The 15,753-nt window shown below is 32.0% G+C and overlaps 2 protein-coding genes across 2 annotated transcripts; one reads left to right on the forward strand and one right to left on the reverse strand.

Moving 5' to 3' along the window:
- Nucleotides 1-110: 110 nt before the first annotated feature.
- On the forward strand, nt 111-2,766 carry TRIADDRAFT_54369 (uncharacterized protein; the record flags this gene model as incomplete). The annotated part of the gene is made up of 10 exons (XM_002110370.1): nt 111-123; nt 604-683; nt 844-889; nt 1,087-1,190; nt 1,482-1,543; nt 1,719-1,762; nt 1,870-1,967; nt 2,153-2,210; nt 2,491-2,564; nt 2,668-2,766. 10 exons carry the CDS (start codon nt 111-113, stop codon nt 2,764-2,766), a joined length of 678 nt encoding a protein of 225 aa, XP_002110406.1.
- A 1,834-nt stretch (nt 2,767-4,600) lies between these two features.
- On the reverse strand, nt 4,601-15,341 carry TRIADDRAFT_54370 (uncharacterized protein; the record flags this gene model as incomplete). Its single annotated transcript, XM_002110892.1, has 29 exons — nt 4,601-4,948; nt 5,335-5,484; nt 5,573-5,649; nt 5,733-5,901; nt 5,993-6,100; nt 6,194-6,336; nt 6,420-6,581; nt 6,682-6,739; nt 6,836-6,973; nt 7,082-7,351; nt 7,455-7,571; nt 7,698-7,880; nt 7,999-8,223; nt 8,318-8,455; nt 8,564-8,784; nt 8,858-9,268; nt 9,545-9,817; nt 9,893-11,896; nt 11,989-12,136; nt 12,223-12,295; nt 12,463-12,602; nt 12,742-12,813; nt 12,904-13,077; nt 13,192-13,366; nt 13,472-13,763; nt 13,854-14,004; nt 14,247-14,367; nt 14,448-14,655; nt 14,795-15,341. 29 exons carry the CDS (start codon nt 15,339-15,341, stop codon nt 4,601-4,603), a joined length of 7,296 nt encoding a protein of 2,431 aa, XP_002110928.1.
- Between the last annotated feature and the right edge of the window lie 412 nt (nt 15,342-15,753).

Consider the following 15,753-nt stretch of genomic DNA (forward strand, 5'->3'; position numbering starts at 1 on the left):
ATTCTATAAGGATCAATATTAATCCAGCAATTTATCATTTCTTTCATAAATGATGTTAGCCACCTCAAGATTGCAAGTATTACTATAGCCATCAAACAACAAGATTGAAAATGTCCAATTGGGGTAAGTTGTGGAAAGGAAGAATCAGAATTCATTTTGTAGTTAATATAATAATGGACTGCGAGTGTTTTGCTAGTGGTATCCATTGTTCATCAAATATCGTACAACTCGGTACGGATAGTGTAGCGCAGAAGTCAATTTAAGCTACTCATAAGTAGACAGTAGAACGAGAGAGAGATGGAGTTACGATTGGAACTGTACAGTACTGTATTCTATGTGTGATTAGGAGGAGGGGGGAGTAATCTCGCTGATAATCTCTAAACTACATCTCATATTAATCCATGGGTTAATAGAATACAAGAATAGCAAATATATCAATCTTTGGTTGATATACTGTATTGGCTTTAAGTAATCAATTGATCATGTAGTAATAAAATGATTCAGCTTAGATAGCAGTGACATAGCTTATTCTTGAGTACAGTATAGTGCTTAATCGGCATACCAAGACATCATTCATAATTAATTAATTATTATTTATGATAGATGATGAAGATTTTGAACCACCAAAAGCTGTGACCAAAAATGAATGGGACGACGAAGACGCTGATAATGACAATGTAAAGGTAACGTTGAGCCCTATGAGATATCAAATTTCCTATCTACCATACGCAGGATAAATCATGCCTCATTCTAATTATACTATATCAAATAGACTTCGTATGGACAATATCCAAATGATGCATTGATGATTGATCGAATTATATATTCATGATTACATTGTAGGACAATTGGGACGATGAAGAGGAACAAAAAGCCAAAAATGACTCCGGTATAAACTTCCATAACCACTAATTACGATTGATTTAAAACTGAAATCTTTATTTAGGCGGTGCTAGCCATCATGCATTGGCTACGCTTTCCTTTACGATCAACTTTTCAATCTTTATTGACTGTATTAAAACTAGTTGTCTAATATGTATCACGTTTTATGATAACTTATTCTTGCTGTTTAAATTGTTTCTGAAGCAGAGACAAAAACTACAGCGACTGCTCCACCTAAAAAGAAGAAAAGTCTAAAGGAAAGAATCGCTGAGAAGGAAAAAGAGCGAATGGAAAGGAGAAAAGCTGCGGTACATGGATACTTGCTAAATACAATCATTCTCTTTTATAGTAATTTTTCCAACTAGTCTACACCTTGCATAACAATAATCTCAATAATATCGATACGTGACTTTCCTAGTGCGATTTTTGCCAGCCTTATTCGATAAATTATTAATGCCCTATGTAGTGTAAAAATAATTATCGTAATACTCTTCTTAATACAATTAAATTATTCCTCATCATATGCTGTCGATTTTAGGCCTGTATTGAAATAGCACAAATCGTTCCTAAATATTCTCATTCTATCCACCCTTTTATAGCAAGAAGCCGCTAAAGAGTTAACTGAAGAGGAGAAAACGGCCAAAAAATTAGAAGATCAACAGTAAGGATAAATGTAGCGATATATTGGAAAAATAACGAAATTGACAAAAGCAAGACATTGATTAGCTTGATTTTATACAATATTGATGCTAGTGGATATTGATCTTGTCGTTCTTGAATTTTTAATCCATAACAAAATAACAAAATTAAATTTTTTGCTTGATAATCATTCATAGAGCTGTGGAAGATGCAGACATGGAAAATATCCAAGATACATTTGGTAAGTCATATTTAAATATCCCTCAACTACTACTTCTAAAATTACCGACATAACTTTAAGAGTAATCATAATACTATAGATGTCTCCATATAATATCTTTATTGTAGGTATCAACAAGAAGAACATTTATAATATGAATCCAAAAACAACTTCGGAATTTTCAGAATTTGCTGAAGCAATAGTAGAAAGACTAACGATACATGAGGTATTGTAAATATTTGTTGTAAAAATTATCATTGATATAAGCTATAATGAAAATCCTGTACGAGCATGCGTTCGAAATGTTGTATGGCACATGTAGACAATTATACAGTGTTAATTCTCATTGTTAAGGAGAAATAACCAAAAAAGTAGGGTAATAATTCTCAGTAAAATACTGATTTTTACCAGAAATCGCCACATTATCCAACCGTTTTGGAATATATTTACAGAAATTGTTGCCTCGAAGGTACGGTGCAAGATTTCACAGCTATACTTATAATCATGCATATACTATGATTAAAGTTAGTTATTTAACTTTGTAGAATTATGTGTAGATCATTTACCTATATAAATATAAATCACTTAACTACAAGATTATTTACGGTACAACATTTTTCTATATCCCGTCATATCATATTTTCTTATATGACGTTAGATAAAATATGTTATACTTGTAGTGAGGATATGGTCCACAATTTTTCTATAAAGTTATAACGGACGTTAATGTAATAATGACATTTTTATAGTCGATCCGGATGAAATTAAAAAATTAGCTAGTTCATTGAATGCAGTAGCATCCGAAAAATTAAAAATTCAAAAGGTAATAATTTACTATTTATTTATATTAGATTAGTATCTCCTAAGGTAGACTAGTATTTGACATCAAGCAATTTACTAAGAAATCCATAATTTTATACTATTAGGCTAAAACTAAGAAAGGAAAAAAGAAAGGTGGTGTTTCTAAAGAGTCAAATACTCTTTACGAAGATACAGTATATGACGAATATGATGATTTTATGTAACGAGTCTTGACCATCTATTAAAGCTATCCTACGTTATTAGTAATATATCGCTAAAATATTGGCGCAAAGATTTTATACATAATTGAAAATGGAGAGAAGATGTCTTAAGTTGCTTAACAAGATTCGTAAATTTCAATTGGGAAAGCTGTGATGATAATTATGCAATACAGCACAATTACATTAGTCTTTCTTGGATTGGAATATCTACAACACACTTCGTTTCTTAGTTGTAACAGTGGCTAATTTCAGTAAATATTCGTATTTAGTTTTGTGTCCGTCGGCACTACTTTTATAACTCAATATTAATATAGCGATAGTTTACGGTAGCTGTGATAACGATTTATACAATAAAATATCTGTAATCCAATTTTGTAAATTTAAAATATTATAACGTAAGTATTTCAACCTATTTAACGATCAACAATATTACTTTATAAATGTTATATAACTTAGTATATTGTGCTTAACCATATGACGACGGCGAATATTTAAAACTATTGACACTATTCGATATACTAATTGTCGTTCATATTTAAAATAAAGTGTTAAAGAATTAGTAAATACCATACAACGTCAACAGTAAATAACTCTGGAGATAATGTTGATGTTACAACATTTTTTGTTGGGTGTGTTTTCAACGCAATAAAAATTTGTTCGAATATCGTAGTTGAAGATAGCATTGGTCCTTATCCAATCTCAGCAAAGTATCAATAGCTATGGCGATATATTGTGCAAGGTACATTCATTGATTTTAATTGCGCTGCTTAAATTATTAACAGTGATTAATGCTCTATCGATATACCATATTTTTAAATGGGTAAATATGCCTTTACATTCATAATAATTAGCTTTGGATTGAGTGTTCTTATAGATTTTTATTACTTTATAAAAAAGGACACAAGGCGCAGTTTATCAAAGTAGCTATAACAAGTCCAGATGTCCGTATTCTACCAAGCGCATTCGATATTACAACTAGTTTTAACCAATGATTAGATATAGAACACGTAACATATAATTTACTTCCTGACAAAAGGTTAATGCAAGAATAAATATCTAAACTGAAAATTTACAGTATTTAAGGTCAGAAAAGGAATAAGTGGATTTGGCAATATCATCATAGCCATCTTTAACATATGGACACTTTGCTTGCCTTAGATCTATATTATTGCTATATTAAGAATTAGAAATAATACGTGCGATTGCAAATACAGATCCTATGGTCATACAAATCCCTAATTTGAATTTTGTTTTATAATGGATGATTAAAAATGTTATTTTTTACCTTGTATGATATACTTATCTAAAGACCCTTCCATTTTTGCCATCATTTAACAATATTTCATGCTTGCAGAAAACTCACTCTTTAGAGCAATTCTAACTACATTTTACATATTATGGCACTAATATAAAGTGACCAAACTTTGTATGATTATTATGAAAAGCATTTATTTGATATAGTTAAAGTACCTCATTTTGCTGATGTTAGTGTAAAAACAGAATCTCGAAATAATAAAATTTAATTCTTTCGTATTAAAAATTTAAATGTAAACAGAATTTTATATAATATACAAAATATACACGCAAGGTCTATCAAAATCCTTACGCCTCATACGAAAATATAGATTTCTTTAAAGGTAGCTAAATATAAACATAGTATGATATGCAATAAAAAGCACTAGGGCCTAAGTGCTTAAAAACACGCAGGTGTCTATGATACATTCTAACGAGTTTAATCAGCCATGTCACCTTTTTCTCGCAAATTCATTGTCATTTATACTACACTCTATGTACAAAATCATCATGTAATTGTTATTTCGTATTTATAAATCTTAATTTAAGCCTTGCAAGTATCTTTAATAAAAGCACCATTATGGCTATTTAATAATTCCTTAACAATATCTGTAAGACCTAACTCTACGGACAATTCATATCGTAACTTGATCTCTTTAACAAAGTTGATTACTAAGCGCATGTTATTGTTTAATGCTGATGATAACGGTTTATCTTTAATGAATTGCAGATATTTCTTGGACAAATCTTGATAAAATGCATTTGATATTGCAAATGCAGATCGAAAATCTTGAAAGTACTTGAAATTTCCGTTTCTAATCACTTGCTCAAGAATACTGCTACTCCAATCCAAAACATTATGCTTTTTATAAGCTTGTGCTACAACGAGAGCCTATAAAAATTATGTTACATTAGAAATAGTAGTTAGATGAATAGATTTATTTGAATTTAGTGTTATTTTAAGTATAATACAAGAAAAGTGAATTTTTAATTTATCTAGCGTATAATGTAGTAGGCTACTAACTTCAATTGCATAATATAATTCTACAACTTTAATACACAATAATTCAGCATGTAATTATGCTAAACTTTCTATTACTACGATTAAAAAATTCCTTTAATAAAGGCAGAAAATTTATCTGCACGATAAGTTAATAACAACATCAAAATCTCGCACAATCCAAAAATAACTATTTCTTCCACTCTAACATGTAGGTAGAATAATGGAAACTGTATCCCTCGATGGAGTGATAATATGTATGAGTATGCTACACAAACCTCAAAGAAGTTCTTATGGTTAACCATAAATTTATGAAGTTCGTATTCACTAAGGCCAATTACAGGTATTTCAAATTCCAGTAAACGAATTTGTACATCCACTAATCTGGCATTCATTGCACACTGTTGTGCCATACGATAGCATCCCTCCTGTCGTTAGATTATTAGAAGAAAAATCAAATAATGTAAGAATATTAATATTATAACCAAATGCTTCTAGTAAATAATGCATACAAACCTTGGAGTATTCTTTAGCTGCATCCGTAAAATACTGAAATGAACACTTTAATTCCTGTTTAGCATTAGGCTTATTTTCTGGTGATAGAATTAATGTACAGGGATATATTAGATCGAGCGCAATCCAAATATATAGACAACAAAAAATATTTCACGAGCACCTATTCCTTGTCGTTTTAAGGTTCTCAAAATTTTCCTAGCCATTTCTCGTAAAGTATCTCCAATTTCACGATGCATAGAAAATCGTAACGCTGCCATAGAATACTTTTCCCGATCTTCAGGGTAATTACGTTTTAAGTACTCTAAAATCACTACTCGAAAATTTTTGGCCTGCGAAACAAATAGAGTAACTATAAATTATCTATCCTGTGACCACATCATTTAAGCAACCTCGTATGCAAGTTACAAGTTACTGTATTACCTTATTGGATAATCGACTCATTAATATTTCAAATTGATCAGATTGAAGAAGTATATCGATAATATAGCTCATTTCTCTGTAACGACCAATACCAATTAGAAGACGGATCTAGAATGAATTTAAGTATTTAATGTGATAAAACAAATTCATGCAGTGACACTTTAATCCAATTATATATTCTATTGTTGTTACTGTAAATACCATTCTCTTATACATCTGTAATTGTGATAATTTGTTAGTGCATCTCTTCACGACACGCAACACTTTAGCAATGCCATCCATACTGCACGCCGAAGTGTAACAATCATGAGATCGTATCAATAGTTCAACGATAATAGAAATATCTACAAGTTGTAGTATATTCAATTTGAATAATTAGAACTTACGAAAGTAACACTTAAAATCATAGTCAATAATGTATTTAAACCTGTCGCGCTAATTTTATCATTTCCAATCGTTTCCTTAGCAGTATTAAGTAGATTATTTCCAATAAAACTAGGGTCTCTACAAATTTTCGCAATACTTTGAAACTCTTTAAATGACCATTCAGGATTAAAAATATAGGAATGTCTTTCATCAACCACAAATCCTGACAATAATGAAAATACAGAAACAAGAGTGATAGTAAATTGGCATTGACATTAAAAGCTTCCATCTTAAACCAATCCATTAAATGCATTGTTAATTACCATGGTTCGCGTATGCTTTAATTGTTTCGATAATAAAATCGCTTACAAATTCAGTTGCCTAATTGATAACAAAGTAGATTAAATACTGAAATAAAGAGTATTTTGCGCTAGCTATATACAGCAGTACACACAATAACTTTACATCTAAATTTACCTGATCATTGCTAAGATTAAAGATCCTGACGTATTCGGACGCCAAAGAAAATTTCGATACCAAAGAAGTCATCATAAGCTGCTTCAATAATTCAAGGTTATCTTCAGTTGCAACAATCGAATATTCTTTCTTAAGCCCCTATGGTAAATCAAACGGTAGATATAGTGTCCCTTAAGTCAAATACGTATTCAATCCATCTGATTTGTTGAACGCACAAATATCTTAACATTGAGTCATGATTTTTACCATAGCAAGCATATAGCGTATCATTATGCGCTCACAACAGTTTCTGCCAGATTCACAATGATTAATTAGTTGTCCAATGGTCATAATAATATTTTTATCTTGCTCACTACTGATTATATCATCACTGGTTAGCATTTCTCCATTAATTAAAACACCAGTTCTAATTGACAGCTGTTTTTGTTTTAGAATTGGCGACGAATTCAGTAGTTTCTTCATATCTTCTTCAATGCCATCAGGTGATAACTCACCACGGGCTAAGCTTAAACATGTCTGTCATACCACATTATTTAAATTTAAGAAATTTAAAGAATAAATAAAATTTTTATATATTTAATGGAATATAGAAAAGATGGTTAATTAACTCTATGCATACCCAGATGACATTCAGATCTTGACTTTCGAAATGGAATAGTCGACATAAGTAGCATGCTTCTCTAATTCTGTTTGCACTCAATAAATGTCCAATAAACGATTCCAGGGCAGTCCTTTCCTAAAATTATGTAAATTTCTTTCAATAACTAACCAAGCAGTGGGCATTAAAATCACGGAAGCGGTGCTTCTATGTACTACTGCTATAAATTGCGATACATTCCAATCATTATTCCACAGTACATACGCTTTCTCTCTGCAGAAATGTTGCTGATTTGGTCTGTTTGAATACTATATATTCCTCAATAGGTCGGAAAATATCAATCCGTTCATCAGTAACACAGTTATCAAGAACTGAATTTAATGAATTTATAATCCGTTGGCTAATATCTAAAACAAATTCAGCTGACAAGCAGTCTCCATTCCTGTCCTAGATAACCATAAATAAATCATAACATAAGCAATCAACGAAGAATAATTTTTAAGATTTAAAAAGTGGGCCTTAATTCATAAGTTGTAATCAAAGATATACATGAATACGAAAATACCTTCAATTTAGCTGCTATGAGATATTTCCAAGCTTTAACAGCTACATCACTAATGATTCTTTGTCTCTGGGCAGCACTTTTTTGTTCGTTTCCAGGTACTTCATTTGAGAATTCAAAAAGCCATTCTATAGATATCGCCATTAAAATTGCTTGCTCCTTCGGATGTAACCATGATACTTCAGGTAAACTTATGAATTTATAATCGCACTGGCCAATGGCGAAATCCTGTTGAAATAATTTTTAGCGTATTACTGCGATAGCGTGTACAAGATACAAATACTGTATGGTACTCATTTACTGTAAAAATTACTAAAAATACCTTAAAGAACTTGCAGATAACATTCGATGTACATCCTCGATCTTTTAGGTATAGCCGACTATTCTCCCAAAAAGTTAAACGCGTATCAACAGATAACCAAATATTTGTTTGTGATAAGTCCAGGATTTCGTATAAGATCTGGAATGAGCACATATTTGAAAAATAAAATCTTAAGACTGTATACAATCATGAAAAATGAAAGAAATAAACGATTACTTAAGTGATAAAATATTAAATATAACTTACTTCTGCAATAAAAGTGATATCTTTTGAAAAGTCTAATAATTCGGCAAGTTCTCGTGCCTTATCAAACAGCTTTAACTCAAGGAATTTGTTAATAACACGTTCTGTTTCATTTTTTGAATTAACAATATCGGCAATTCCTGGGACAAGGGCTAATATATCTATATCAACACCGGCATCCACTATTAAAGTGAAAACCTGGTACATAAATTTATAATCCTGTCCTATTAAAGAATAAAACAAACAAATTATTTTCAAAAGTCTTTTAATGTACTATAATTTAATCGCTTTTCTCACCTTCAAATGCTTTGTTATTATTTTCAACTTCAACATCTTTTAATATTCTCAGAAGGAAATGTAGTTCGTATGATGTCTCACAAAGTTTTAGCATGGTATCAATCATCTGTGAAGCAGTATTCATCATCCAGTCGGTATCACGGATATATTTTTTGTCCATAATATTTTCTTCAGGTAATCCTTCTTTGGTTAGACGAGATAATTCGATAAATTCAAGAAAGTAGGAAGTAGAGGCAGTTTCATCACAATCAAAGTAAAATGATTCACAAAATTTTAAGAAAGCCAAAAAGGGGCAATCAGGGTCGAATATTCGGAAGGCTTTGACGATATAAGGAAAAAATTGCTTTTTTTCCATAGCCGTTAAAAGGATAATGCATAAATGCTCAGGCTGCCAATCATTTTGTAATACGTCTAAATTAAGTAAATAAGTCAATTAATGAGCAAGATGGCAATCATCTACTACTTTACTAAGAAAATGCTCCTATAAAATCTCCAATTTTTTTGTGTCTCGCAATTGTAATATTAGATATTAAATTCAAAGGCCTTCTCTAGATTACTTCAAGTTTCATGGAATATGGTATCAATTTTAAATTGCAGCTGGTATTTTACGCAAAATAGGCTATTAATTACAGTAAAATAATCTCTGCAGGCATAAGTAGAATTAAATTAATGATTAAGTTTAGTTACCAGAGAAACAAGCACGATCAGATCCAAATAGTTGGCGGTCTATGCTCTGAAATACCCTGTTACCATAGATGGCGTATAGATACGAACAGATACAGTCTACTGAAACGTAGCTATCGTTATAAGATCCAGCGAGAATCGCTAGCAAAGGCCTCTGGTAAAAAATAGCATACGCAAGTAGAGAGCGGTATGGCATCCCAGTAGACTGACAATGGAAGACAACTTCGAAGAGGTCATCTGGAGGACTAGCTACGTCGCTATCAGTGTCAAGGACGCCTATATGATATGCAGATTAAGATGATGTTATCGAATAAGGAAAATTAAACAGTGCCGTAATAGTCTATACTGTACCAGATAGTGGTTGATCGCTTCCTTCAGCCTGCTCTCGAATTAGCAACTTCTGATCATAATCAGCTGGATTATCGGTCACTTGACCAGATGTGGCCGTATACCAAGCATTGGTAGTCATTGATCCTAACTCTAAGGTATTAGTTTTTTTAACTCCAATCTTAAAGTAAAAAGGCTGTCTTGGATCGCGGGTATACACTAATTTCCTTTTCCTATCGTGAGCCAAATTACGCTTTTTATGTCTAAGATGTCTTCCTTTACCTGCTGAATCTTTCCTCTTCAATTCAACAGTTCTTATATTATTTATTGCAAGTAATAGATGCTCTTTTATATTAGAATCGGAAAAATACTGCTTAATAATTTTAATCACTTGTAAACTAGGATATTGGCATTGTTGAACAAAGCAAAAGAAAGGTAGCCATTCGTTACAGATGGCACAATCTATTAGAAATAATGTCGATAACGGAATTTCATGTGCACGACAGAAAGCGACAGCAAGACGCCATTGTTTCATGGCAGCATAAGAAGTACTTTTTTGACCTTCTTTCTTAATTTTATAACTTATCGCGTTCTCAAGTTCACTTAATACTGAAATTGCTCGGACTTTTCCATTAAATCCAAAGCACGCAAGGAATTGATCAGTAATTCTTGCTTGATCAGATTGCGTTAAATTATCACGTACAAATTTGCCTTTATAACCGTAACTATTATTAGTCATAAAATTATACTTTCTATATGATAATATAACCTTAGCAGATTCTATATCGATTCTCAGTTTTCTACTAGAAATGCCCAGCATTTCAGTAAACGCAGCACATGCATAAGCAATTTTATTGTCTTCAAATTCTTTCATTGCTATTCTGTAAGCCCTTGATGCCGCTTTGGCTAAATGAACTTTTTCCAATTTCAAATTATTGTTGTGAAAAGATGATATAAAAGCTAGAAACGCAAACGATGGGCGGCAACTCCGCAAGAAATATGAAAAATCTAGCCTTTCTCGGAAAGCATGTTTCTGTACTAACGGAGGCGATGAAAAATGAGGTATATCTCCTAATTGATCGCTTGAGTGCCACACAGAAGCTGCACTTTGAAATGATAATATACGCGCTAAATCGAACGGAGCATTCCCTTGTAATAACTGATACATTGTGACATCTTTTGGTTCTTCATGATATGGTATATCTTGTGGATTAAGTACTTTAGATAAGGTAGGATAAGCTACAATACTATCAATTAGTAAGCTTTTACTACAAGTATAGCTAGAACTTGTACTGCTTTGAAACGATTCAAGATCAACTAATAGATCATTTATCGCAACAGGTGCATACATGCAAGTTGCTAGGGCCATCAAGGGCCGATTACTTTCCAACATGTTCGAAATTGAGGAAGAATTTACGTCTAAGCATAACTCAGCATTAGATAAGCTTGCTGCAAGTAGTAATGATAAATTATGATTATTTTTGCCAACCTTTCTAAAACTTATTAGAGCATTTAACCAGTTGATAGAAGATTCTTTAACAATTTTTTTAATTTCCAGATCACGAGTACCATCAAGATCATAATAATCCAGGTAATGATATAATATATTGGGTAAATTGTTTGCAATACAGTAATTTGCAAAAGATTTATGAAATTCTATCAGTTCTTTACTCTCTTTATCTTGAAATGGACTTAAAGTACAGAAGAGCCTTCCTACTTTTGTAATACGATAAAGAAGTTGCCTAAAAGCCATTTTATCGCGCTGTCTATATATTCCAAATGATGCCAACTTATCCATAATAGCATCATAAATCAAGGGAGTACACGCTATGTTATTCCATAATTCTGTCGAAAGTGACCTACCAGCCAATACATCTATACTTTTGTCAGTATCATTCCTATCTCCAATTGCTATTTCATTTTCAACTTCAAATTGACTATATAATTGCGATATCCATTTTTGTAATGTGGATAACATATGATGATCAACATAATACGTCCATTCAGAAGCAATGGATACTGTACGAGCTATATACAAACAAGCAAAAGAAATCGTTTTAGATTAAGAATAATCAACTGGCGTGCAAGCTAACAGAACGAATGAAATAACTTCTAAGTACCAATATCAGTTTGCAAATTATTTTTTAAGGCACATTCTAATAATATTTTTTCCTTGTCTTGGTTACTCCATAAAACCATCCATTCTAATGCTGTATTTAGGTAACCGCCAGTCGTGCCATCAAAAATTGGAGTAGAACCATCAAAATTCTATAGTACATTAACAATATCCGTGTTAGACAGTAAAGGTAAGCAAGATTGAATTGAATTAATAATATTTCCAGTAAAGCTCTTACATAAACATGAAAATATGATTCCTCCTTTAATTCTCCACTATAAGTGGCTATGCGACTATAGATTTCATCATCACTGAAATGTTACAGATACAAGCAAGTAAAAATCCTCATCTCATTTAAATATGGATAATTAATTCCAATATAGAAATTACTGTAACATTTTTTCAGGGATGATAAAGATTTACTGATTAAATTAGCAAGTTTTTTCCCAAGTATACTTTCTCAAAATTCGTAGCAAACCTGATGTTGGTAATACCACTAATTGTTTCTTTAGCTTGTTTAAATGATTGAAACGGATAATATTTTTCAACGATATGAGCGAATGCGATCAATTGGCCCTCACTCTCTGTTAGCAATCTTCTTTCCGATAACTTTGAAATCTGTAAAATGTATATTTATTGATAAAGTATTAATTTCAAGAAGCGTATAGCTAAGATAACACAAATTTAATTCTAGTGAGTAGCATAGAATGCTGCGTTATTTCACGAGCAGACTGTTATCTACTATATGCAGACCTACCAAGAAATCACGCAGACTGCGGTCAAGTGTATTCATCATAATATCCTTAAGTTCCCTTCTAGGATTAAACCCCTATGATATGTTTGTTGAATAATTACGTGGCGATTTCATAAATTGACTACAGCTGTTATCTTCTTATTACCATATACAACGTACACATACCATATTTGTCAGTACATCCTCAACTTTCTCTAGATCTTTTAAGAGTAAGAACTCTAGAACGCAAGATCTAACTACGGCTAAGCAGTTTACTAATAGCCCATTTCCCATATTTTGTATTAGAAAAGCTTGAGCTAAGGGAATATGTCGACTTAAAACAGCGTCTTGCAAGATACCCTATAATATGCATATATCAAAAGTATTTCTGCTAATAAAGATGCTGCACGTTTAAGCACTAATTTAATTGTTTAAAATAATTTAAGAATTTAATTGGTAGCCAACATGTATTACCTCTCTATTCATTTTAAGCCATTTTTTCCAAGTTGTACTATCTTGTTGACCTAACTTGTCGATATTACGTCTGTTACGAATTGCACTGTCTGTGACGTCACTTTTGGTAATAGTTAAGTACGAGCGCAGCGAGACAATACGATCCGCACATGCAGTAACTGCTGATAACAAATTCCTAATATAAATACAGATAGATTTTAAACTTTTATAACGAAGGGTAAACTAATCCATTAACTAAAGCAATATATTTTAATATAAATTATGCATAATTGTTACACACCTTATTGGCAATTCTTCATCAGTTTTACCAGTCTTGCTGTCACTAAATGCTGTCTCGAAGACCATCATACCGTCACGTATGAGGCCATTTACAAAATCCATGGTTAGTTTTAGTAAATGACGACCAAAGTTCAAGTGATGATCTTGCATACTAGTCTCAATTGCCTTGATAAGCATATCAACTGCAGTTATAATTTGCTGGTAATCTGTGACACGTTTAGTGTTATGAGATGCAGATGCTGATTCGGTAGAATTAGATAACCAATTCTCATCCTTTTGCAAATACGTAAATGCTAGAAATTTGATTTACAATAACACAATATAAGAATTAAAAGTATGCTGAAGCATAGCAGTTATAACGTGATATTTATTATGCTACGTACAGTCTTTCCTATTCTTGAGAAATAGAGTAATAACGTCTAAACGATGATGTTGCAATCCTAATTCTAGCACATAGATTGGAATTGAACAATGATCCCAACCATTTAAACGGCTAAGATTCTCTGCCATCACAGGATTGTCATATAGTATCATCTAAATATAACATTTTAGCCCAAAAAAATATAAAAATGTTCGAAGGGTTATTCCTAAGTCATAAACAACATTTAGCGCTGTCCTGTATCGCTTTGGTGTCGCAGCAAATGGACAGTAAATGTAGGAAAGGAAAGCATAATGTTAAGTAAAATTTATAAGCCTCGACTTACACTACTACGCAAGAATGAGATAATAATTTACTTAAATACCTTTATACAATAACAGATAGATTAACATCTTACATTATTAATAATTTCTTCTTTGGTGACAGAAAAAGCAGGAACAGCAAGAGCATTACTTAATAATAGGCAGTAGGAATGATCATGGCTAAAAGTCTTGCTGACGTAGGTCCATTCAGTCAAGCTAAAGTAAATTACATTATAGTAAGTATTTGCCAATGTAGGAAATAATCTGTAAGTTTTCCATGACTGAAATACGAGTACCTTTGTAAGCGGTGAGATCTTGTTGAGAAATCGTATAAACAAATCGTTCCATAATTGTTTTCTTCATTGGCACCTGCTGACGTTGAAGGTACCAGCCATAAAAACACAGACATTTGTGAACAGCGAACATAACGAACAACTACATCGTCATCAATCAAATACGTTGCAGGGAAATAACAGCCGGTATTAGATTCTTGAATACTAGATTCTAGAATTATCAATATTATGCGCACTCAGTAAAACTTGCAACAGTATAATAAAATATATATTAACCATGAATCATTTTGACACATGAACTATTATTAAATACTTATAATATAGCTAACGTCAAAATAAAGCAATCTTACCCTTATTTGAGCTATCGGAAAAACATGATTGTGAAGACGTCGATGATGCTCTACTTCTAGTATCAAAGCCAGAAATGAAGACCTCTGTATTTTTAAAATGTGATGACATAGAAAATTGTTCATAATTCTGAAGCAAAACATTGCAATCCCATTCAGCTTCAGTTTGAAAGTTTATTCGCCGAAACCAGGCTTCATCATCAGCAGCTAGCAAGATTTTCCTTGTTCTTTTAGCTCGTTTATTTACGTGAGGTTTAGATACATCATAATTACGTAGATGTTTCACCCGATCTGAAATTTGTGCTAATTGTGATCTCCATAATACATCACCAGTTACAGACCCTCGATTTAACGTGTCATCCTCATCAAACGCCAAGTTGTCAGCTGCATCATCATAATTGTTACATGTTATCAAATGATTTGGAAATCGCATAAAATAATCATCGAAATTGATCTTGTAGAAATCATTTGTTTCGGTAATCAATACACAGTGAACTAATTCGTAGGCTGTCACATCAAAGGCATTAAACTTTTGTCTGCAAGAGTCCATATTGATACGACCTATAAAATTAAACGTAAAACAAGTATCTCCGTTAGTAGAGTATGTAACAGTAATGTAAGTTGCATATGATTAATAATTAATAGACCGCATGTAATACTTAAAGCATAAATTCAAGTTTATAAGTAACTGATGAAATGCTATATTAATGCCTGTAGCGATAGGAGTCTAATAAAATAATGTTTGCTCGTTACTGCATAAGCCAGAAAAATTCTAGCTGTACGAAAGAGCATATTTATGCTTGCCATAACAACTAGTAGTAAATTACGGTACAGCTTTTAACAATAGCAGTGATACGAAATCTGTACGTCCATCTACTTTACTCCAGTTCATCCTTTATGCTACCATATCAAACAGAATCAATTTCACCCGGTAACGATACGGATAAACAAAACAAACTTGT

This window comes from Trichoplax adhaerens, genomic scaffold (genome assembly GCF_000150275.1).
Source record: "Trichoplax adhaerens TRIADscaffold_3 genomic scaffold, whole genome shotgun sequence".
NCBI classification, from domain to species: domain Eukaryota; kingdom Metazoa; phylum Placozoa; class Uniplacotomia; order Trichoplacea; family Trichoplacidae; genus Trichoplax; species Trichoplax adhaerens.